Source organism: Sylvia atricapilla, chromosome 3 (assembly GCF_009819655.1).
Source record: "Sylvia atricapilla isolate bSylAtr1 chromosome 3, bSylAtr1.pri, whole genome shotgun sequence".
Taxonomy (NCBI): Eukaryota; Metazoa; Chordata; class Aves; order Passeriformes; family Sylviidae; genus Sylvia; species Sylvia atricapilla.
Genome location: NC_089142.1, coordinates 83,518,462 through 83,545,418, shown reverse-complemented (window position 1 = coordinate 83,545,418; position 26,957 = coordinate 83,518,462). Strand labels below are relative to the sequence as shown.

At 38.6% G+C, this 26,957-nt stretch overlaps 1 protein-coding gene across 1 annotated transcript in view; it reads right to left on the bottom strand.

The window, feature by feature from the left end:
• Window positions 1–26,576, bottom strand: part of ZFAND3 (zinc finger AN1-type containing 3) — a 133,321-nt gene extending 106,745 nt beyond the window's left edge. The window contains 3 exon segments of the mRNA XM_066316021.1: window positions 26,096–26,346; window positions 26,348–26,467; window positions 26,469–26,576. Coding sequence (XP_066172118.1) covers window positions 26,096–26,346; window positions 26,348–26,467; window positions 26,469–26,561 — 464 coding nt within the window. The 5' untranslated portion in view covers window positions 26,562–26,576.
• Window positions 26,577–26,957: the final 381 nt, after the last annotated feature.

Below are 26,957 nucleotides of genomic sequence, written 5' to 3'. Positions count from 1 at the left end.
AGGTAAGAAGGGAGAATGTGGAAAATACACAGTAAAGTAGCTGAGTCTTACAAAACACACAAAAACACTGATAGAGTTTTCACTGAAAGCCTTCTCCAACCATTCTAAAAACAAACTGCAAAAGAATCCAGTGCATTTAAACTAGCTAAGACAGGTTGTGAAAACTTCGATCTGATTCATCTGGGTTTCTAGCTGAACTCAGTGTTGTTGCCCTCCAGTCAAACCTAAATGGTTCATATTCCCATGAATAAACAACTCTACAGTTTAAAAAACAACCTCAGCAGCAAAATCATATACCAAACATTCCTCTGATAACTCTCCAAAATCTTCCTCAAAAAGATGTACAGCCTACTATTTACAGGACAATTAAAAGGTTGGAATTCTAGGAGTTGAATAAGCCCTTAGTGAAGCAAAAATAAAATTTCGAAGTTGTGATATACTCACCTTCCAGCAATTCCTCAAGGATATTATTTTGCTGTACACTGCATATAATAACTAACATTGCCCAATGACAACACAATCATACAATCATCATCCTGAGATTTAAAACAGGAGATTAACTCTATCTTTTTCTTCAGATCAGACACTCCAATAAATGCTCTGCTGATAAGCACCACTCAAGAATCTATTCCAGTTCTGTTATTCCTTTTACCACAGGATCAGTAAATAGATACTAAATAGTAAAACATTCATAGAAAAAAAAGCAGCTGGAAGAAACCTCAAGAAAGAAACCATTTTGTCCCTGGACTTAAAGGTACAGGTAATTACATACCAAACCTTGTCAGGAAACCCTCCTAAAATACTTCCTGATCTGAACTGCTAGATTTAGCGTAGAAAGCAGGAAAATGTTTGATTCTTGCTGATTTTAAGCCCAGTGTGTCTCTTCTCTATGCAAATGCATAGAGAAGCATTAATCTTTTTTTAATGAAAGTTTTTTTCTATGGCACAAGTACACTTAATGCTTGCCATTATGATGGCTTAGAATGCTCAAAATTTTTGCATTCTTGGTGGGGGGAGACAGGAACAGCTTTGTAAAGTATTTCCAAGACTGCAGGGTTTATGTCAAGTAACATTTAAAAGAACAAGGTATGTAAACTGGTTTAAAAATGATGTTGTTGCATTACTATTAACAAATCCCACTAATAAAGTCTGGTATAAATACTGTGCCATGTGTATTCTCTCAAAAGCTAGCAGTACACCATAATTATAAAACAAAGTACTTTGTTGCAGACCTCTACATTTTGTGTCTAACAAGTCAAACATTCAATGAAACAAAAATGAGTTCCAAGTGTTGACCATCTCAAACATGGAGAGAAAAAGCACTTGAAAGTGCACTATATGCAAAAGACATGACAGGACAAGTCAAAATCCTAATTATTATTTTGACTCTTCATTTCTGAGTTAGAAAGCACAGAAACTAGGTGCAGAAACAAAGCAGCCAAAACCAAGAGGGGAAAGAGTATCCCTTGGACAAAGCAAGAAAACATTATTATTCTGAGATGGATAAGGAGCTATGTAGTAATGAGCAAGCTGTCCAGCAGGATCTCTCACCTGCCTAGACAACCCCAAAAAGCAGCAATATTTAGTGAATATTTGTTTTGTGAAAGTTTGTGACAAACTGCCTTTTATGGTTCCCTGCACTCCTTGGTTATGGAATTCTTCTGGAACTGCACACCATGGCAGAATTGCGGCACTTCTTGAAAAGCAGCTGAAGAATTTTGACAAGGTGTCTGCAATCCTATCGTATTACACTGTTCATAAACACATCTGAAGGAAGGTACCAGTGTGGAAGTTAGCAGGCATTTTTCCTCCTCCCCATTTGCAGGTTTCAGTAGTCCCCAGAAATTTAGCTGGATGTTCACCATGAGAAATTCACTTTCTTTGATCATAGCATGCCTTATACCCAGCTGTACAGTCAAGAAGCAATGGGGCTCTTATTCTGGTCACTGCTGTCTCTTATGCCTGACTGACTACACACAGACATTTTCAGTTCTCAGGCATGAAAATGCAGTTATGCCTCATAAACTTATCCTAGAAAACAAGAGTACTTCAGCTCCTCCTCAAGAATTTGAATTGTATTAAGATTATACCTACACTAGGAGCAATCTGCTAGTTAATTAAACAAACATTCCTGGAAGCAGAACTACCTACACTGTCAGAAAACAATTCTGTCCTGCAGTTACAATGGCAAAAAAATAAGACAGGGAAAGTAGGGGAAAAAAACACATAGAAAGTCACTTTTAAAATTGGAATAAAGTGCCCAAGACTACCTTACTCTTAGCAAAAGCAGGTTTACATGTTCACCTTGGGCACCCCAAAATTTTGGCCAATCTCGTAATAGCTCTCAGGTGGACACTGTCCCTGATTTTGTATCTACCAGGTAATGAACAAAAGCTCTCACCCTCAAAACAAGCACCCCAGAGTAGAGAAAGAGTGCAACTCTCTTGCTACACTGCAGAAATGTTATGGACTACTGTTTCCATCAACCCATCACACATAGTCCTGGCGCAGAAGAGCCAGGACTATGGCTTGAGAAGAGATATCCTATCATAAGTAACTTTGGAGTTTTCTAACAGCTCAGTGTAATTCCAATCAATACAGCATTTCTAACCAGCATAAAACTGCTTATAAATAATTCCTTCACAATGCTTCTGTGTTAAACATTCAACTTTTAAAGTATCTGAAAAAGAATAAATAAACCAGGTAAAATTTAGAGCAACAAAAACTGAAGGAACAAACCAACACAAACATGTTTGGTAACACCACTTCAAAAAGCAAACAAGCCCTCAACAAAACCCCGAAACACTACAAGCAAGAATTAGGCTGATAATAAGAGACTTATACAAAGCAAGACATAAATCTGAACATAGAAATAGGTGCAATTTTTTTCTTTCTCACATGTGCACCCAGGCACAAACACAGGTAAAGAAATACAACAGCAGCAATACACTAACCACCATCAGTTCAGTGCAATGTGACATTTGATAGGCTGAGACCTACAACTCCATCGACAGCTCATATAAAGCACCACCCTCTTTTCAGCAGTGTTCAGTACAAAGTTGCCTTCTCAGGAGCTTCTAAGACCAGGGGATGCTGGCCGTGGGAACTGTCTTCAGCCCCAAGACCATTCATGCTCTATGAAACATCCCAAATCAGTCCATTCAAAAACAAATCCCAAAGTGGGCGGTGTAGGAAATCTACACAATTAAAAAAAACCCAAAATGAAATGGAAGTGCTTGAAGGACTGAGTTGTTTTTTTAGGGGGAAGGGGAACAATATTTTGGGGTTTTTGTTTGGTTAGTTTTGAGGTTTTCTTAGGCTGTCATTAAAACATTAAACATGAAAGATATTTTAATATCTGAAAATCTCAACTTCTCTCTACATCTTCAACAAAATTTCCAAGATCTAAGCTTGACCCAAGGAATGCTGTTCAATGCCATTCTTTTTTTTCAAGTACAGGATTTTGGAAAGTTAATGAGTTAACAGTGTGGTAGAGCTCAGTAACTAAACTGCAAGTAAACATACTCTTTCACTCAGATCATATGATTCATGTGCCCAGGAGGAACAGCTGCCGCAACTCTACTCTATGCAGCTATGTTATTTAAAAACTCTTCTCAATTTTACTTTGGATAGAAAAATGCTTAAAATAAATTTAACTGGGCTAAAGAACTACACATTAAAAAATAGATTGTAATAAACATCCTGAGCCCAAATGACTTGAGCCATAATGTCCAGAATCTGTGGTAGATAAACAGGAAACAACTTTAACATAATGTAATACACTACAGTGTCCATGTCTTCCTTTTTCCAGCATTCTGAATGCAAATGCATGATCTCCAAGAGCAATTACAATAGAAATTAGTACTCCAACTTTTTTCAGGGAAAGCATCTTAAATACTCCACTACAATTCTACAGGAAGAAAAGAAGTTATTTTCTAAATGCAAATTTTAAACCTGCCTATTACTGATATAATAGCAAATATTAAATTATTGTTGTTATTACAGTACATCTTCTCATTACCTACAGTTAGTTATTGGGTCTGGCTGCTGGTCTTCCTGCAATTGCAATCATACAATTTGGTTCAGCTTCAGAAGAACTAAGTTTACTAAGTTACTGCAGTAAAGCTTTTACAAAACACAGATGAAGAGCACCCTATGCATTCTTTTAGTAGACAGTATTCCAGTCTTTGCTACTTTCTTTTATCACATGTTAATTCAAGTTAACATGCACCTGACTCACTGAATAAAACTGACATTCTACTAGTCTATGTTTATTAATTTCTTCCAGTGGGAAAATTGAAACTCTTTAACAAACACTTGATACAGGAAGCTGATAACCTCTTGTGAGAAAGCTTTACTGCATAAGCGTTTGCATGTTTAACTTTCTCTGTAAATAATGAAAAAAAAGGATACAATAAAATAAAAGTATTTTGAGTCTTAATATGTAAATGTTAACGATTATACAGATGCTTTTCCTTTTTTCTCTTAAATAGACCAATATCTTTCCATTCTCTTTTGCAGCACTACTATGGCCAATATTACTCTCCTGGCACTGATCAGGAAGCCAACGGCACGAAGTGTTTTCCATAAGAACTGAAACAGAATGAGCACAGTAAACGAAAAACAACTCAGACAGCATCAGTGCTGAAATGGATTTATCAGACAACCATCACAATGTCCTAATGGAACACTGGCATTTTTATGCTAGATTATTCTGAGTTTCTTATTTTTGCAACTTTCGACTCTCGATACCTTTTAAAAATATTACATAAAACTACATTTCTCAAAATTCTAAAAGGAAGCAACAGCAAGTTGTTTCCACATAGTCAGATTTGGCAGTTAATATAGCCATCCAAAAAACCACTATTACTTACAACATCCAAGTGCTTGGGATCTTGTCAGAGTCCTCAATTGTTTTGTTTCTGACTGTGACCAAGAACCATTCTCTCTGCATGTTCAACTGCAGCACGCCTGAAAATCAGTCCCTTATATTCCAGTATGAGCATCTGTACCCATGGAAGTAGAGAAAGGAGCAGGGAAAAGAGCAGATTCACAGATACATTTAAAGTACCTTTCTCCATACAGTCTGTCATCCCAGGGTTAAAGGAGTCACTGAAATTTTAACTAAACACTCATCACTGTATATGCTGCTGCTATCCCTGACACAGAACAAATCATTCCTTAGGCTGTCAATCAGCACTGCTCACAATCTACTAGAGGCATATTCTAATCACTTACACATGGGCCAACTTCCAGCTACCCTCCATGATACCTGGGGACTCCTAGCGTTTGTTAACTTGGAACCAGTGGCATGAACACCAAATTCTGTTATTTACTTGATTACTACCTGAGAAGACAGACAGATCTACAACAACAATGCCCTCTAATTAGAGGTTTAATCTTTATTTTCTTAGAGGTATTAGGGAGAATTGTTGCAAAAGAAATAATGCAGGTGTTGTGATACATGTGCAACTACAGCTAACTTTGAAAATATCTTGCAAATATAATTCTTAAAATCACTTATTTTCCTGAGAGACATTTATTGTATGAGGTTGGTTTGCATTAAATCAAAAGCGTTTCTAAGTAACACCAGCTGTGTCACACAGTGTTCACTAATACAGGAGGTTATTTAATAGTAAATATTCCACCTGTTTTTTCTTGACCACATCCTATGAGGAACTGGCAAACTGTTCCAGTGTATTTATCTAATTGACGTAGTAAGGGAAAGTGGACTGGACTCCAAATCTCAGTTTAGTTTTTGGCTTTAAAAGTCTGGAAAACTTTTTTTTTTTAAACTTAAATTATTAATACTAATATTAATATGAGATATGGCAATACTAAATCAGCAAAGGAAGTTGGGGAGAGACTGTTCATCCTTTATTAGATGGTGCTCACTTCCCCTTAGCCTTCACACATAACCAAGGTCAAAAAATTAAATTTACTGTTTATTCAATAAAAATCTTAATGACTCAATGTACTTACAGATATAACACTGGTCTAACATCAATGGGTTGTACCTAGCACCCTTAAAATGATGTGTGTATCACAGAAAAGTACCCACAAAGACAGGGGTTAACAAAGTGCCTGTTAACCTGTGTTAACAAAGTCCATACTCTGAGTCTCTGCTAGTTTGCACTGAACATTTATAATTCTCTAGGTACTCTAACATCTGCAAAACATTTTACAACTCAAACTACCAGCACACATGATTTCTGCTGCTGTAAACACTGAATCAGCTGAACTACCAGAAACACTATAAAGAATTTAATGTATAAAGAAAATGTATTACAGAAGCAGGCCACCACTCTCCAGTACCAATGGGCGAGTCACAACAGGACTCACAGCAAGTTTTGAAGATCATCCTTCAGCTCTACAAAATCCATGTTGAATCATAACCTGCTTACACTTGCATTGCAAGGCTCCAGTGACTGCCATTTGTGGTGGGCATTACTACATGATAATTTAGACTGCAAATGCCCATGTCTGCAAATAAAGCTATAGGGAAGAAATACCACTCACCAAAATTAGCATTCAGCAATCAAATACATTTATCGATGTGGTAGTCTTTTGTGTTATTAGAAGGGGAAATGCTGAACACTGTACTAAATGAAATGGGATAAATATTTCAACTTGGCATATTACAGGATTCAGTATCATGTAAACAAAACAACCCACAAAACTTACCCGGTACAGAAAATATGAGCAATTACACAAGCTTGTATCTGTTTGCCTCCTTTTTACACCGCATTACAAGAATCCTGGTCATTTTTTTCCTGCTTTTTTTTTCAGCACAATAAAACCAAATCAGAAGGTGAGAGAATAAACACACTGGAAGGCATTATTACTGAGGAAAAAAATCTATAAAAACTAATATGAGTATTTACTATATTTAAATAGAATGAGAGTCATTCACAATGCTTGAGCAATGCCAAAGTGAATAAAATCATAATTTCAACTCACTCCCTGCTCCCTCAGTAAAGGTTTGCTCTTGAGACTTTAGTAACTTCAGCAGAAGCAAAGATGTACTTTGACAGGCCCACCAGTTCCATTGAAAAATCTCAGTATTTAGGTGTCTCTATAAAGGTTAAAACAATAACAGAGTAATAGCAAGTGAGACTTTCAGTAGATCCTTTTTAAAAAGCTAAGTGGCTTAGTATTTTCAAACAGCTGGGGCTTCAGACTCCAGAATTTTATTCTCCACCTAATTTTATTCGCAAGTCATCTGAGAACTATAATTATTGGACTTTCTAAACATTGATAAAGCTTTTGCTTTTCTATGCATCTCAAAAGTGATTTTGTTTCCCTATATCTTAAAGTTTAAAAAAAAGGTAACACAACTTCTTTGCTAAAGTCAGCCACAACAGATTAAATGTTCAATTTAGTAAGAAAGCACTATGGTCCATGGCGTCAATGTAAGTGAGATATAAAGATACAGAGGAATATATATATACACACATCACAGAATAGTCTGAGTTGGAAGGGAACCACAAGGATTACTAAGTCCAGCTAATGGCCCATACAGGAACGGAACCCACAACCCTGGCATTATTACCACCATGCTCCAACTGAGATAGAAATATACATCAATAGATTATAAATCTGTATGTATATATAGAAAGATTATATATATGTGCATATTTGTATTAATACACTGTTAATGTTGCCAGTTTATGGCTTGTGAAACAGGCTATCCGGAAGCCTGAAATTGACTAAAACCATAAGCTCAAGCAGTCAGCTCTTGGCTTTTGTAATGTAGGAGTACAAAGCAAAAAAAAAAAGATATATCGCTTAAAAGTCATCTTCTCTAGACAACTTTCTAAATACATAAAACCATCACACTAGAAATAAAATGCCTTAAAATTATGAAACTATGCTCTTCCCTGATACAATACTCATTCTAGGGGAAAAAAATGAGGGAAAAACCAAAAAAACACCCAAAAAACCTCAACAAAAAACCGTAAATCCTCCCATTTCCCCAGCTATCTTACACTATTTTTGCTATTAAGCTATATTTTCTTATTGCTTGTGAATCAGTGACCAACACTTTCCTAAAGCTTCAAGATGCAAATACAATTCTAGCTTGCATTTAACTATATCACCTTCCATAGTTTACCCATCAGCTAACAGCAACCATCACTGTTAGTAGTTTCAGAGGAATAAAAGTTATATTCAGTTTTGTATTTTTGCTACTGTGTAAGAGAACCATAACTACACTGCAGGTTTCATTTCTCCTTAGAACAACTATACTAAGACTGGTTGCACAATGTAGGCAAGACTTGTTCCCATAATACAGTGTGAACATTTCATCCCAGAGCAGAAGGTCCAGATGCCTCCTCAATAATAGTGACAAAATGGTCCAAAGGGAGAGAAAAAAAAAAAAAAAAAGTTTTTGAACTGCCTGCTTCTTACCTCACAGCTGCCAATGGGACAGACTGTCATATCTGTCTCTCCTTGCTCTGCTTTTTGTTCCCTAAAGGTGTCTTATTTTGAATCATCACTTCCAGTTGAAAAGATGTATTACAGCTGTGGTTAAAAAAAAAAACCAACCCTGTGAATGTGAATACTCAGTTGAATACTCTGGTCTTCACTCTTCAGTGACGTTTCCCTCATGTACAAAGCAATGCACTTATATACCAGGCCCAAAGGTTCTGAAAAATTTTATCTTACCATTATACAGCTGAAGGTCAATGATTGCAGCTGTACTTCTGGCATTTGCAGCATAAGAGGAAAAAAAAGTTGTATGACTCTATAGAAGTGTCTCAAATAATTCAAAGGCTGCTTAGGTTACGGCAGAACACCTCTAAAAACATTAGCCTTCTCCATAAAAGCTGTGTTGTACGAAAGCTTTACATTCTGTTGATACCTTACGTAATTACAAAAGCAGAATTTATGTGGATGGAGTAATGCATTTTTTTCACTACTGACTCATCTTCCAAGTTACTGAGGCTTTTGAAACTGTACTGAACCAAGCATCACACCCTGGAACGTCAGAGCTTACAGCTTGTCTGGGCTCATGGACAATTTCTTACCCAGTGCAGGTATCCACATCTCACTGAAACTAGAGGGGCTTATTTGGGTCATTTATTATGGGAAACACTGCTGGTAAGGGCAAAAATATTCCAGATATCTTTTAAGGATTGCATGTTAAACATGCATAAGAACAACAGCTATTGTCCCTGCCTCCTCTCCTCTGAATTTAACGAGGAAGTATGGGATTTTGAAAACCTGCTGATTCAGGATACCCAAACTTAAGTATATTTTAAACACCTTTTTTTCCCACTGCCATCATCTAAATTATTCCCCTCACACCAGTCAAAGTGTTCAGTAATCCTGTCTTGTCCCCTACTTCAAACAATTTATTTGATTGCTTTGTTCAGGAAAAGTCCTATTGCAACCAGCACTGCCAAATTCCATGAGATACTTCAGCATATTGCACAATGAGGCTGCAGAGAAACTCATATAGGAGTTAAAATGCAACAGAATGAACCCACTACACTTAGGATTTCCAGTTTTTTTCCTCTTACTCGTAGACCATTCTGCAGGCTGTAAACATACACATGCAGCAATGTTTTGCAAAGAAAAATTACTCTATCTTTTTGAAGCACAACAAATACCTGAAGGAATTTCCAATTCAAAACTCAAAATAAGTCAAATGATGCAAGTATTTGGTATACTTCTACAGGGCCTGTCAAAAAAATAGTCATAAATAAAATGTGAACATACTGCTGATAGCGCATTTCTTCCAAAAGAGTTTATGATGAGAAACAACAGTAGGTTACTATGGAGTGATGCGTCTTACTAATGGGGAAAACATTATTTTTTTTACACACACAAGATGATCTCCACTAGTAATTAAATATATAAAAGAGTAACCAGTAAGAAGTAAAAAAACCAAAGCCTGCCTTATGAAATTATTAAATAATTATTGTGAAACTACAATAAAAACAACTGCACGCCTGTCCGCAGCCACAGAAAAACATCTCATAGGGATATTCAAAAATACTAACGTCACCATGTGTTTATTACTTATTTTCAGATGTGTAACCCAGGAATAGAACCATAGTTGGTCATCTTACTTCATGGCATTCCTTTAAAATGTTCTGAATTTTTAGTACAAGACTGAATGTGAACTACAGATTGCATATACAACAATTTCTGCTCTGTTGTATTGCCAGTCGGGGAAAAGATTAAAATGTGAAACTGTATTATTTATTCCAACATGTAACTCCTTTCAGAGTTGTTAAAAGCTGATTCAATATAAACATATACATGTTTTCAAAAAGAAATGGACTACATAACTATGTTTTAAATTCACTTTGGTCAAGTCATACATAAGCCTATCCAATGCTGACTGTGCCACTGAAGTAAATCACCCCCACTAAGATGTTCACCACAGTTCTGTCTCTGGATTCAGTCCTACAAACCCACGATCACTGTATGATTGCATTACGTAAGTATGGATGGTAATGTCACATTTTCAAATGCTCCTGAGTGTCAGGGGGTTTAACACACAAGTCATTTAAATGCTTTGAAATAATTTATTATATTTAGATTTTCAGTGAAGGACACTCAGTTTTAAGAACTATGTTTGCTTTGTTACTCATGAAAGATAACGAGGTTTTTTTGTTTTAACCCAATCTTGTCATTTTCAGGGCATCTCTAACTGGATAAAAGGCCCTCCCAGGAAATCACTCAAAACTCAAGTTGCACAAGGAAAAAAAATACAGCAGACTCTATGATTCTATATCAGTATTCAGTTGTGTTCACATCAGTCTTAAGCTCTTCAATACGTGAAAACGTACAAAAACAACCTCAGCAAGAGAAACACAGAAGATGAGACTGTAATACTCTCTAGAACAAAAATACCCATTTGATTAATGATTTCTAACAATGTAAAGTAATATTTTAACATTTTCATGCTTCAAGGTGTAGTGAGAAATTTTAGCTGTTTTTCTCACACATTTCTTTCAATCTTGTACATTTCAGCATCATCCGCACTCCTCTTAATGACATAAAGAGAGGGAAAATAAAGCTTGACTTCTTTCTGTTTGTCTCCCAAAGATGGAGTTTGATAATACCCATCCACTGCAACAAAAGTTGTTCTATGCTTCCTCTGAAATTGAGCTCAAATGACTCCTCACAGGTTGTGCAAGCAACCCTGCTCTTACCCAGTCACCATGCAAATTTTGCTCCTGTAAGTAGCAAATTATACACCCAGGAGAGATCATTCAGCATTCCTCATACACACCTTTCCATTCACAAATCTCCCTTTATGTTTGCAGTAGCATAACAAATAATTTGATTTTCAATTTCCTCTGCATTTTTCCCAATGTTATACTTTTGTACCTGAACTCATTTGTATCTCTACTAGACTCAGGTATTTCCTGGTCTATGCTGTATCACACTTCTTTTATGTGCTTTGGAAAGCAATTCCATTTTAGGATTTTGAACTACTCCAGTGCAGAACACACTGATTTATTAACAGTTGATAATGTCAGCTCGACAAATTATTTTTCCAGTTTAGGGAACTATTTGTGTCCCTAAAGTACAAATAAATATTTTCATATGATTGGTGTTTCAAGTTTAGGTTTAGTAGAATCAAAATATTTATGAAAAATGTACTTATCTTACATTTTACTCTCTGTGGCAGCTCTGAAAAGCAGGATGTACATGGCTATCACTTGCAAAGTCTAACAAATCACAAAAAGCTCAAAGAAATAAGTAGAAGCTTTTCTTTTTTGAAAAAGCCAGCATTTCCTATTAAACATCTTAGCAATGCAGCAATACAAGAAAGTGTTATACAAGAATCTGCCAAAACATAAACAAAACCTGCTAATCTCATTTCCTCTCAGCATCTAACTAATGAGAAATGCAACTAAGTAAACACTATGCATGCTAAATCACAGGGGGTTTAGTTAAGTGTTTAGGTCAATCATCAAATGTGCTATCAACAGCAGAAAGTCTTGTTTGGAAACAACTTCGACATAACTAAATCTGTTGAGCTAATCAGTGACCCACAAATCTAAACTCCCAAATTTAAAGAGACTGATCTACATCAGGCCATTTTTGCATTTTAAACATATAAGTTCTGTTAATGCATGTAATTAACTGAAGAGAAGTACTTCAAAACTACATAAAACCCATCAGCAGCCTCTTTTATGTAAATAATCAGGATCTCTCAAACATCTTAAACCTTACCCTCCAGTGTCCTACTGACTCCATCTAAAGCAAAACTGTAAAGAGCATTGGTGTTTATCATTCTGTAATGTGTTTCTTGCTGCCATAATTCAATTGCACATAACCATTGAGTTTTTTTCTAAAGAGTTTTAAGCAGTATTTGAAGAAGTTTGCAGTGTCTACATAATAAGACAGATCACACTTTGTGACTAGCCACTTGACATTTTCCTTATAAATTTATAACTAAAGCCCTTATGCAAGTGCAGCAGAACTAAAATTTAATGGCTGGAGGACAGACAGAACAAGGTCACCCAAAACTATTATATTCTTTCGTTGACAAAAATAAAAATACCTAGGTTTTTCTTTTGTACTTGGAGAACTTAGAAGAAAAGGCATCAAGGGAACTAAAGGAATAATCAAAATGTGAACATGCTTTACCCTCCCTCCTTCCTATCTCCTTTAAAGTTTTGCCAGGCTAAATTTATCCTTGAGTGTAGATGTTTGTGGACAGTCTTTCTCACATGGTGCCTTGGAAGCTGAGGCAGGAGCTCTTATTCCACTGCTGTTCAGGTGAAAGGCCCCTAAGGAAGACCATAGCTACTACAGAAGGCAGCGTGGACCAGCTATAGGGGCAGCTCACTTGTCTCCATTAAGTTTGCACTGGTCATCTCTCCATGGGAAGTGGAGGAAATGAGCTGCTGCACATGCCCTTCAGTGGCTGACAGATCAGGGAACAGCACTTTCTAGGAAGGGAGTCAGTCAGATGTGAAGATGGGATGAAACCCTCTGTGTAATGCACTGTACCTTTCTCCTATTTCACACAGCACATTTTCTCCAGGTCTCAGGCAACTGCACTTCAATTACCAGAGTAAAAAGAATTCAGAATGCACATTTCGCTTTAAAATTTAAGGGTTTTAAACATCTAGTGAAAAAAAAAATATCCTTCATCCCATGACAGGAGAAGGAAACCTTTATATACGATGATATTTTGGCTTTTCCATCTTTAGATTAATGTAAACTGTAATCTTCACAAGTCATTTTCACAAGGTAGTTTTTACTACTTCCTAAGTGCTCAAAGTAGAAGGTCTAGAACTATTTACATGAACAAAAACAAGGGCATCACAGCACTCACAGAAACCATTATTAGTTTCACCATTTTCCTATTTTAGAGTAACATGGAGAAAGTGTGGGAAACAAGCCTCAACTCCTTATTTTCCTCTAATAATGGAGACTGAGGGAATAAATCACAACCAGTACATTTACTTCATCCAATTCCGACAGTAGGAAATTGGGGCCAAGTTAAATATTTTATTCTCATGCATGCAAACAGCAAAGGCCCTTTCGTTAGAGCAGCTTTTTCTGCATCTCTGAGGGCGATCTCAGGCAAAGGTGCGGTAAGCAAGCAGAGTGATCATTAACAGCAAGTAACACAAATGAGCCCCGAAACCTTACCTCATCCTGAACTCCCGTCCAAGCTCTGTGTAACCACCTCGGTACACAAGGAGAACGAGCAGGTTTTAACCACCTAACCACTGTGCCAGGCTGCAGCTGCACACTGCAACTCTACTGCTTCATTAACTGTGTCAAATTAATGCTGAATCTTAAACAGAAGCAGGAGTCACAGTGAGTTTTAAAAATTAGGCAAGCAGCAGTAGCAGCCTGTAATACTTCAATCATCTCTAGTCTTCACGTAAAATAAAAAAGAAAACCCGGTATTTCCATGATTCTGCCTAACTTCAGGCTTATAATCGTAACACTGTGCACCTTCTTCAGCTGCATCCTTTAGACATGGAAAGCCCCTTATGAGAAGGGCCCACAGAATCTTTTGTCATTATCCGTTTACACCAATGCATGACAGAAGCAAATTTAGTGACCTGTAACAACTAAAAAAAAAGTGTCTTCAGCTATTAAACTCATGAACAGCAAGTATGTAAACTACTAATTTCACGTACATAGTTTTCTTGCCCTCTTACTTCCCCAAACTTTTACCCAACATCTGACCCTGTGCAAACAGTAGACTGGCAGACAACAATTTTGGATTTTCAGATAAGCATCATTTTTCTCCAGTCAATTCATGCAGATGATTTTGCTCTGTTTTGGGAAAGTAAAATACTACCTATACCCACTCAAAGAAAAAATGTTTACACTTGCCTACTTCAACTAGACCCAAAGAGATTTCAACACATCTCTGACTTTTTCTAGATGGTACTGATGGAATAGTTCAATCTTTTGTGGTAAGGAGAATACAACATTTAGTGTTTGTTACGTATCATGCCAGAAACGGGTTTCTGAACGACATACACATGAAAACAGCTGAAAGAATACAGAAACATTAAATCAGGCCACCTGTCCTGGCTGGTAGAACACATTTGTCTTTCATGTCATTGCTGCAATCATGATGACCTAAGGGCATGGGCAAGACTGATTTTGGGGACAGAGGTAATATCTAGGTATATACTTAGAAAAAGTAGATTAACTTTTCCATACACTGAAGAAATGCCTGTGCCTCCAAAAGCTGGTCTACTTTTTCCAAATTAAGTAGTCAGCTGTGCTACTAAAAATGTAACACTTACCTTCAGAATTTGTCCTGCGGAATGATGAGGGACAAGAAAACTAAGCCGAAGAAAGTTAAACACCACTGATTAACCAGCTAATAATCCAAAGATGAGAATCATGCTCACCATTTCCCATGTCCTCTTCTGTAACTGCCTTCATGGACACCCAAAGAACACAAGTCCTTAAAGCTTCCATTTGTGTCATAATTTTACTAGGTAACTTTAAAAGACATATAAATTCTTTTGGACCATAAACTGATTTAGATACTCACTGGTTGTTTAGCAGCCCTAAATAGTCCTCAGAAAATAATAATTTAAAAAAAAAAAACAAAAACTCTTCTTTACACAAGTTTGCAAAAAACACCTTGCTAGCAAAAGTCAGAAAGCCATCTAAATCAGATAACTAAAATAAGAAGGACAAAAAGAAAGCTAATAAGAAAGAAGCTAAATCACTGTCTGTCTCAAAGGTGTCTAGGAGTGTGATGTAAACTTGACCTGAAGGGGGATGGGGGGGGATGAACCACAGAAAGCAACAACAACAACAACAACAACAACAACAACAACAACAACAAAAAAACAACAAAACAATCTCTGAAAGCTGCAAACTTAAGTTTCTCAAAGCACTGGTCTATTTCTGTTTACTTTGGGACTCCAATTACAGCAGTTTCAATACCAATCAGTACTTTCTGTTATCTGAATTTGAATTTCAGCTGTGCTTCAGCTCAGGCAACTGAATTTTAAATTGCAATGCTGGAGTTCTTGTTATACCACTGAGTGATGTCATTTTCAGTATAATATAATGCATCAATTTGCTATATAATAATATACATCAATGTAATATACATTACTGTGGTTTTGTTTTTACCTTTTGAATCTCCCTTTGCAAGTCACTTGAGCAGAAAAGGAAGTGTTAATTATTCACCAGAAAGATTTCAGGTCTTTCCTGAATTAGTCACACAAGAACTTTAATAGTCAAAGGAGAGACTGCGCCACAGAATAATGGATAATAATGGGGTCCTATCTTCATCAAGAGAGTGCTGCAAAACCACCTGAGACTCGCAGATGTGTAATGCAGGCAGTTCTTGCCCTTCTAATTGCATAGCAACTCTTCTGATTGAAAGAGATTTCCTCCACCCACCACAAACACTTCCTTCTAGATGAACCACCTGGGAAACAACATGTCAATGGGGCAATACTGTCCTACAGCAAGTTCTGATTTAAAACAAACACCTGCTTCTAAATGAAAATACTCCTTGCTCCTAAATACTCCTTGCTACAACATCTCTCACTGAAGGCTCCTAAAGCACTGTGGGATTGAATGAAGAGGGATATATGATTCACAAACGAAAACAGAGAGAGTACATGCAGAGAAAAGCACGGACTGACTGTTATGCAGGGTATAAGCAGCAGAAACAGCAATAAATCCTTTCCAAATTTAAATGCCAAGAAGGAGACTTTTATTAAAAAAGGAACATCCCACTACCCGTATCTTTACGGATTTATAGTCTTTAAAGTCTTGAAATAAACAGATGTCTTTAAAAAAAAATCGGCACTGGAGCACAACATCTAAAGCAGCATCCAAGAGAAAGTTAAACAGAAACACATCTGATGTCCAAAATAAAACAACTGCTAATAAACTACAGTCAAAATAAGAGAAGGATATATAGCGGCATTCAACACTATATCCAGAGGGATTCTAACATCTAACTTGGATGCTAGATTCTGGAAAAGAATTATGCTGCAAAACAGATATGCTAGGTGTATCACAAACACTCCATGTATTTGACAAAGCCAGGAGTTAACAAGCAGCAGGGTTAGTCCACTTTACTAAATAAAAGGAGTCAACCTGCTCCATCTTAATTATTATTTCCAAGACAAGTTTAATTTCAATTATTTTGCCAAGAAGTACTAATCACGAAGTGTCAATGATAATAAAAATATATTTAAAGTGTTCAAATATTATTGAAAATTGCTTTCTTTCAAAAATTCGAAAATGAGTCAGCACCGAGGGAAGGTACTGAACATATACGGACTAAAAGCCATTTATAAGTTATAGCAAAAATGATGGTTCATCCACACATCTATGTAAAAAAAACCCTAAAACTCCCAATATTTCAGCTTCTTCAAAGAATTTTAAAGGTATTTTAAATTTTGCAAAATTCTGAGCATTTTAAAAATTTAAATTACAATGCTTTTTTTTCCTATTAAAAATGGAGTAATTATGCTAACATGCTTGCAAATTAAAAGTGGAGAGAATCTCCATTATGGAAGCATGCTATATGGGAATTGCTTTAATTCCCTCATAAAAGTACAGAGTCAGAAGTTTATTCTAAAAATAGAAATGAATAGATTTTGAATTGATAAACATGTTAACAATTCAGGGGAACATTTGAAATGTATCTGCATAAATAAGCAAGCATTTGTTAACACCTGGACAATTTTGGAAACCATTACTGTCTATTAGTTCACGGAAGGAGATTACAAAGGAAAAGGTAACAGTAGGGCATTAAGCAATGAACAAACATTACTAACACCTCATCCTGCAAACTGGCATCAGCGATACCCAACCTAGAACTCTTCTTGGTCAGGTAAAAAATGTGTTTCACTCAGTAATAGTGGATACTTGTTAAAGAAAAGTTTCAAAGACACTTAATTGATTTATCAAAAAGCCAGGCTCCTTAATATTGACATGATCTTGGACCAAAATAGCATCTAATCTATAGTTAGAGGACAATACAATTTCCAATACTGAGGGACTCTTGCTAAATGACAGCATTTTGCCTACTTTATCTATGCAGTTTCCTCTGAGACACCTCTGAATATAATAATTAGAGATAAAAATGCTGTGGTTATGGCGACAGAGTTGATGTCAGTAACAGTCATATTGTGAAGGACGGTTGTGTTTTAGCAATTAAACCAATGAGGTCATGACTTTGGATTCTGCTCTTCCAAGGGCACAACTAGGTGGTTATCATGAAACCAGCCTGCTTTTTATTCTTTTAAACACTGCTTCAAATCTAGTATTGTGCCCCTCCTTCCTCGGATGCTTAGGATTTAAACAGTACTTTCAACTTAAATAGTACATTCAACCAAGCAGAAGTTAAATACATTACTAAGACAGGCCTTCAAATAAACAACTCACCCAACATTAGACACTATATAATCTAAAGAGCCAAAATCTAAAGACAGTAATCATCAACCCAACTCTTTTTTTCTGTCTGACTGCTTATTAAGATTATTTTAGGAAAACCAGTTTTTATCTCCATTCAAATTTTTTGATTACTTCCAGTTAGCCTCTAATTTACACAAACACTGAAAATCCAACACTAGCCAAAGTACATTTATTAAAGGACTTAATACTGATGAAAGCAGTATTAGAAACAAATTTCCTTAAAACACTAACAAAATTACTACAATATTTAGAAACTGAAGTTTATCTTCCTTGTATTGACTTTTATTATTTTAGTTCAGAGCATGCAAATGGTGGGCAGATTAAACAGATGGAATTGAACAGGATGCCTAAAAGTCTTTCATACATAACGTGGAGCAGCATTCTCTGCTGCACAGAAGATGCCAGCTGACACATTAAGTGTAAAAATCCATCTACAATTTTCTAATACAGCTTCTCCGTACAGGCAAGTACTGTACTTAACCAAAACACTACTAGTCAGATGCTATAAACAGAAACTGAACACACAACTGCAAACACCTTCCTTCTCCTCATGGAATACTGAAACTCTTCAACCACTATGTTTTCCTGAGTACAGGTAAGGAGTAACTCATGAGTTAACGGAACTATGCATTACAGTACACTGTTTGACATTCAAGATTTAAAAAAAGTGTCCAAAAATACAAGTTTAGCCCCACACTCTGTAAGTATATAAACTTTCCACCATTCCAAACAGAAGACTCATCTCTATTACAAAAATAACTTGACATCAAAATCTTAAATTAGAAGATAATAATTTGGCTTTTTTGCAGAACCTATAAATACCAACCCATTACTTCTGTACATTCATGTCATCTCCACAGCCTGAAGCCACTGCGGTCATTCACACAAAGGTTTCATTTGTCAGAACCGTTTATTATTCAATGCATATGGCGTCTTCAACAATATTTTGTTACACGGCCTTCTCAGTGTCCCAAGGAGATGCCATTTTAGTATCTGCAGCTACTCTGACCTAAGTTCCTTCACAGATCTCTCATCAAGAGACGTTTTGCAGCTACTGCCTGATTTTCAGTTCTTCTTCCAAAAGCAAAGAAGGGACTCCATCCTAGTGAGCTCTGCCTATTTAAAATAGACAGGAAATATTTCTGACACATCAGTTAAAAAAGGAGGGAAAAAAAGGGAGAAAATATCAGTGGAATTTACCAGCCTAAAGTGAATACGAAGTTTATCTTAACCCAAATAAGGGTTTCAACATAATCGAGATCAAATACTGTCCAACAACACTCACAAGACATTTGTCTTAACTTGTGAAGTACATTAATTACATCAGTCAAGGCTGCGTGTTTGAGGAGACACATGAACACAATTACATTTTTAACTTCAAAGAATATGAGCAGTAATTGGCTGAAAAAATATCTCACATTCATAATTTTTGCCCACTGGCTCTAAAGAAAGCCTATGTCTATTTATATGCACTAACTTCTAATTTAAAAAGAAACTAAAATCCAGTAATGGCATAGCATGTTAGTGAAAACATTCAAGTCAAAACCAGACATCTCCAATAAATACATCAATCAAGGAGCATTTTCTCTAGTTAATGTTTTGCATCACTGATTTCAACACCTTAAAAGAAATACTGAGTTGTGAGACTTCCACCAATTTGAGACTTCAACACCATGCCAACGTGCAGCAACAATATTAACATCAAATTTTAACAGAAGTGGTAAACTGTTTGAAATTCATGGAATTAAAACCAGCAGCAGTATTTCCACAAAATTGATACCTATATTATTATAACCCTCCGACTGACTGGGCTTATCATCAGAAACTTGAGAGAACCGGAAGCATCTTCCCCAAAACGAAGCATTATACACATCTATGGTACCACACAGCATTTGAACATTTTACTAATTAGCATTAAGATATTTCCTAGCACTAACTGTGGAATAATTGTCACCACTGCCCACACAGTGGTACCTTTGACTAATCACAGTTTACAGAAGACAAGAAGAAGATTCTGTCCCACAGGAAGACAGAAACCCAGAAGGTGACCTAGACACAGCAATTTTTAACTCCTCCAAGCTTCAAAAAGGAGGACAGTCTACTTCTTCCTTGTTTGTTCCACTTGTAAGAGCAGCAGCTACAATAGTGAATTTCATTCTGACTGATGAGGAAGTTACAATTAGATTAAAAGGTGCTGGATATGCCTGTCTATAATTAACACAGCACACATTCAAAACCAGAAAATATTTATAAAACATTTTATATACAGATTTCGAATAAATTCATGGTTTAAGCAAGAGGGCTTTTTCTTCAAATTCTGGCTGCACTAAGTTAACAAACATTTTTAATCAAGCAGGCCTATTCTTGGATCTTCTTAAATAAAACGCCCTCATACACCAGCTGTTTGAATTTATTCACTCCTTAGAATTATCACACAGCAAGTTTAAAGGAAACAAAATCAATTACTTTTTTTTCCCACAGAGTGAATGGTTAAATTATGGAACGTCTTCCTGCAGGATATTGTAAGGGTCAAGAGTACATATGGCCTCACCAATTCATTATGCAAATATATTGAAAAATAAGTAAGATTACTAAGCTGTGAATCTATAAAACAGAGGACAACCTTATGTCAGACTGCCAGAAGCAAAGGAGGTATACCTAGATAAGCATCACTGCATGCTTGCTCTGTCCTTATGCTTATTCCCTCAGCATCACTTATCACCCAAATCAGAAATAGGGCTGGATGTATCTTTAGTTTGATCCAGAACAGCTGGTTTTCATTAAGTAACAAAATCTCCTTTCTGTTTTGTCTATTCTATTAAGTACTGCAAAAGAAAGCATTGTTTTCACATTCCTAGGAAAGAGCTTATTACAGTTAAAATATTAAATCCAGTTCATCTGCTTTGACTTCAAGTGCCAGTATGCCCCATTTCACAAGGTAAGCTTCTACAGCAAATGGAAAACTTAGCAAAAATGTTGTACCTTGCAACTGGAGTAGCAAGAGGCAAGTGCTCACTGTACAAAAAAGTGGATAAAATTTATATCTTCTGACTTTTCTTGATATGTCCTTCTAGTTGTATTATGATTGAGGACAATCACAATGTATCATTCTTTCTCCTGCATATTTTTATTCAAACAGGGAACATGACAAAGCTCAATCCCTCACCACCACTTTCTCCTCAGACAGAAGCTTCTCTATCATAATTCTCAATATTGTCTAAAATTAGGATCTAAGCAAGTAATTTCAGGGTCTCTCCAATATCCCTTATCATACACTAGCACTTTGTAGGAAAGTTGTAAATAAATCAATTTCTCATCAGACTCTTTGTTTCTCAGTGAAATAATCTGTCACTTCTATTTGTGCAACACACCAGTAGATATATTATTACAGCAGTTAATGCTGGATTTAAACATAAACTGTTCATGTTCTTTTAAACAAGAATTTAACAGAGTATTATATAAGTTCATGCATAATATTAAAGAATTACAATATAAAGTACTTTTAGTCTTAACCTAAGAGCAAAATAGGGTACACTGTCTCACATAAACCAACAAATTCACTGCTTACTCCAGCATCTAATCCAAAATGCCAGCCAGTGAAAGCCTGGCTAAGGAATTGCATGATCCAAGCCCAGTGAAAACAGCTTCTCAGAGGGAAAGGTACATATTTCAACAGTTTACTCAAACCTCATTTACAAACATCTATGTGAGGTTCCAACAACGATTAAAGCAAAATTAAGTTTAGGGAGGCATTATGCATTCAGGATGACCTACACTGCCCATGAGATTAGACAGTGTTTATTAAAAAGGCAGTGTTTATTAAAAAGGAACACTGAGAGTTCCTATGGAATGAACAGCTGTCATCGCCAAAAGAAGTAAAGAAAAGACTAGTCAGAAAAGAGGCTTCTAAACGGCACATATATATATAACAATTGTTTGTTTAGAAGCTAAAAGCAAGCTTTGGTGATACACACTCACAAACTCATCATGCTTATGTTAAATGATTCACCGTTTGATCAAATGCTTAATTTAAGCAAACAAAATTGAGGAAAGAGCCAGATTGGCATGGCAAGGATCTGATGATACATAAGTGACTGGAAAATCCAGACCCAGAAATAAACTCTGAATTGGGCCTCCACAGAATGCTTGGGGCACAGTGTCTCATCACATGTATGATGCACGCAGTGTCAGAGAAAAGCAGAGCAAATGGCAACATCCTGCAAAAGCCCTGCTGGCATGGTCTCAAATAATATTGCTATCAGTTTTAGCTGAGTACAGTACCTTATAGTTGCCAGAACTAAGATGAGATGAAACTAATCATACTGTGTTTTCAATCAACTTCCTGCTGGCTGCCACCATTTCAAGAATGGAATTCATTTGTTTTATGTCTATTAACATATTTCCTTCTTTTCTGGTTCTAAGGCACTAAATGCAGTGGTATGGTATCAGTCTGGACTATAAAAAAGATAAGCAGCAGTCACTACAGTACAAATAGAGCAGTAAAAGTATTACCCTCTCTGACACACTCTCATCACAGTGTATGCTACCACCAGCTTACAAATCCCTTCTATGCATGTAACCATTTAACAGCCCCTCTGATGGCTCCACTCACAAGTGAAACCCCTCATGGAGATCTTTAAAAGCCAAAGGGAAATTGCCAACATGTAGGTCATTAAAGAATCAGCCTCATCTCTAATAAGCAAAAAGGTTTAACTGAAATATAGTACATCCAGTAATATTTTCATGAATTTATAAAATCTTCAATCTCGAGCTCATTTACACCATACGGGAAAGGCTTCTGAAATCCAGTAGTCTAAGAAAAAATAAACATTACATGCTTCTATGGTTCTCTGGTCTGTTAACCAGGAAAATAAGAAAGCATTTTTCCAGATCTTAAGAATCAGAAGTTAATCATAGCAGTTAATCATCATACTTTAGATGAAGTAATCTAAAATAAAAACTTGCACACTGAACCCTTTCCAAACTTTGTACACTAAGACTATTCCAATAAATAGTGAGATAGTTGCTAATGACTGAAGTTGAAGAAATAAAAATAGGGAGGAGGGGGAGCAAAATATTTCCAAACACTAAGTTTTATTAATTTTTCATAAATAACATGAATACTGATGAGGTTTCCCAATTGAGATTATCTGGGTACGTGAAATGATTTTTTTTAACTATAAAAATCATCTCAGTGATCCATTTAAACTTTAATTGAGCAGAAATGACTGGAGATTCTAAAAACAAGGGCAAGCCTGCAGATTTAAGGATGGATTCCGTGATCATCAACAAAAGGCAAGCAAATGTTAGTTGTTGACCTTAAGCAGATGTTTCAGAAGTTCTTAACAGCCTCACTCAAAAGTATCTCCTTTAAGCTGTTCATTTTTCAGTCTCTTAGATCTTGAAACATCAAGAGTTTAGTAGTTTTCCAGTCTCTAGAGATTCTTGAAATCTAGAGGATCTGAATTTCTAACACAAACCCAAGTCTCTGGAAAGAGGAACCCCTCCAACTTCAATGCAACAGTACATACTAGTCTGCTCCTGTAATCTCTTTGCATGCCATCACTATCAACACTTGTCTCTGGAGCCACTCCTGTCCCTCTTCAACCAATGGGCAAGCTTTGGCACAGTAACCCACAGCTTATTTCAATTTTGTACTTAATGTTTCCTGACATTGTGGCTTACTGCAGAAACCATGCATCTTACTACAAACAGTCCTGTAAGCAGTACATAAAATCAATTAAAAAAAAAAAAAACAACGCACCATCTTTTATACTTGGTAAGATCTAGATCTTATTGTTTGATCCCCAGACATGGAATTGCTCTGCTGCTTACCTGGCTTGGGCTCACTCAAGAAGAACTGTGAAAGGGTTCTCAACCATTGCACTGACAGGGATCAGAAAACACAAAGCAATTCTATTCCTCTATGCTACCTTATTTACAAATTCAACTGAAACTACAAGTTTCAGAACTTTTCATAGCTTTAAAGTCCTGGCTCTGCTGCTCCAAAACATGACTTGACAGACATTAAGATGACATGAAAGTCACAGGTAAGATGCCATCTTAAGACGTGTGGCTGGTCATAACCCTAGATGAAATCTAGATCAGCAGAATTTCAACTTCAGACAAATGTAAGTATTTTTACTATCATGACTTACTTTCTTCAGAAAGCTGGCATAAAACTGTACCCCCTTAAGAACTCCTGACAATGCAACTTCAACGGGAAGGCACATCTGCACTGATTCACCAGACAATCCCTTCAAGCACTAGCAAGGCCTAGGTAAATAAGGTCATGTAGTCACTTAAGCTTTTTCAGGACCGAAAAGTATAGTCCTGTATCTGGACTCTGGAAACTGACAGCAGCACAGTTTTTTTAAGTGGAAAAATAGATGCTTAGGTTGCCAATGTGTTTTGAAATGCACCTGGCAGACACTTAAAGAGACTGAAAAAAAAGGGTAATTCATTGATTGTATTAGTGGAAAGAGTGAGGGTTTTGTTCCACATTGCTGTCTTCCAGAATTATCATACAAAAGCACCCCTGCACGGATGGCACTCTGAAGGGGGGGAAAAAAGGGGAGGGCAAAAAAAAACCCCACTTGATATCTGCTTGTGCAAGGGAAGCATGTTGAAAAAAAAAATCAGCTTTAAAGGCAATGGGTTTTCTTGAGAGCCTCCTGTAACCATTAAGCAGATCCTTGAACACAAAGCACCAGATTTTCTTCTCATTATCAAAACATGCTGAACTAGCCAAGAAGTTGAGCCCAAAGAAAAAGTTCACTTTCAACTTTCTACAATTCTCCCATAAGTATCATGTTACAGAAGTCAGTGCACTGCATTAGAGATAGTAAAACTTATTTTACAAAAAATATCAGACCCAAATATGGGAGCCTAACACCACCACCACAATTTACTATGTATTTATAATCTCTCTTGCAAGATCACTCCCAACAGGGCCATGGCATTTGTTGCGATTCATGCTTCTGTCATAACTCAAAAATGGGATTTCATTTAAAATCCTGCCACTTCAATAAAGTAACCAAATGTACAGTGACATCACTAAATCACTCTTATTGCATCTCTTTTCTCTCAGCCTCCACTTCCCCAGAGTACCTTAAATTGCATGACATAAATCCCAAGAAGGTACAATTGCGGACAAGTGTAAATCTCAGGTGGGCCCTCAAAAGTCTATTTAGTCACATATTCTTTGAATTTTCCATAAACAAGAACATTAGGGACTAATGTTGCTGTGATAGACACTTTATGACGATGGTTATCAGCTAGAATACCATCCCCCATGTTACATCTGATTTAAAAAAAAAATCAGCAACGGAAATATCTTCAACAGACACGACCATAAAGGTGGTAGTTTAGGAAGTGTGAAAAACGAGAGAACAGATTTACTTATTTTCACCTTTGGCAAACAGGAATGACCCCTACTTCCTTCTCCCTAAAAGGGTATTAGCAAGCAGCTAACAAGGGCCTTATCTATTATGAACCATGTCGTTTTCATAAGGTGGAGAAAGAAGTAAATTTTTTTTGTCCTTAGCCTTTTTCCCTCATTAGTTATGCTGCCCTGCGTGAATTGTAGCGACAGCTCCCTGTTCTCGGGCGCAGGGCAGGGATGTGTCAGGGACACCCGTCGGGGCACCCAGGGGGGCCCGCATTACTCATCTGCGCCTTTGAGGAGCTGAAGGCAGGCCCCGGAGCGCAGCCCGCAGCCCCAGAGGAGGGGCGGCCTCTCCAGGAAACCTGCGCGCCTGGGGAAGCGGCCGGGCCTCCCCCGCCGCGCTGCCGGGAAGGCCGCGGTGTCCGGGCGGCGGGGGGGCCGCGGGCGGCCTCGGCACCCCCTCCCCCTCCGCGCCCGGGGGCAGCGCGGCCGCCTCCCCCCGGGGCAGCCGCTGCCTCTAAGCCAGGAGCCGCCGCCGACACCGCGGTCCAGACCCTCGGGACCGGCACCCACAGGCAGAGAGACATCCCCTCTTCCGAGGGGGGACCCCCGCGGCCCGCCCGGCAGGGGCCCCGGGCCGCCCCCTCCCCGCGGCGAGCTGCGGGCTCGGCCCCCGCCACCGACCAGCGCTCGGGGTAACGACCCCCCCCGCCCGGCCGCGGCCCCCCGCCGCCTCGCCCTTCGCCTGGCCGCCCGCCCCCCTCCGTCCCTGTCCGCCCCAGCCCAGCCCCGGGCCCGGCTCACCCCCAGAAGCCGCAGGGGCAGCGCGGGGGCAGGCTGGGCGCCTTGCTGCGCTCGCTGCCGGCGTCTCCCATGGTGGGGCCGGGGCGCGGGGCGGCGGCGGGCGGGGGGCGCGCGGCTCCCGGCCGGGATTCCAGGCCGGTCAGCTGGAGCCGGGCGGCACCACTGGGGAGGCGGCGGAGGGGAGGGCGCGGGGGGGCCCGGCCGCACCCTGCCGATGGGGCGGGCAGGGGAGCGGAGAGGCGGCGGCACGGGGACGCGGAGCTCCGTGCGGCGGCGCCGCCCGCCCGCCGGTGCCGGTGACCGCTCCGGTTCCGCGGCGGCGCGCGCCCGCCCTCCCCGGAGCGCCGCTCGGCCCCTCGCGCAACAATGCGTTGCCCCCCTCCGGCACCGTGGCTCCCCCCGTCCTGAGCGCGATGGTTTCGTCAAACCACCGAATCAGCTGGGAACGGCGTGTACCACAGCACATCTCAGGGGGAAGTTGGGGTAGACCGCGTGCGGGAACTGGGTAAGAAGCGAGTTTGGAGAGCACTCATAGGCTCGAGAAGAGAACAGGATTTTCAGTAACGAATCTGAGGTGGGGCTGAGGCCCACAGAGCTGCCGCTCCCGCTGCCCTCTTTAGCCTCTACCCGTACGTTGGGCACACAGTGGTACAGCCAGGGACGGCCGGCAGGTTGGGGGGGGCGGTGTGTGCCGCTGCCGTTCGCACATGCGCAGCCGGGCCCCCGACGCGGAAGTCTGTTGGAGGAGCGGGTCCCGGGGGATCAGGCCGGGCCTGTCCCGGACTGCGGGTCCTGCTGTGCCGGGAGGTGCTTCGCCGAGGGGGAACACTGAATATCTTTCACTTGTCCTGGTCGCTGTCAG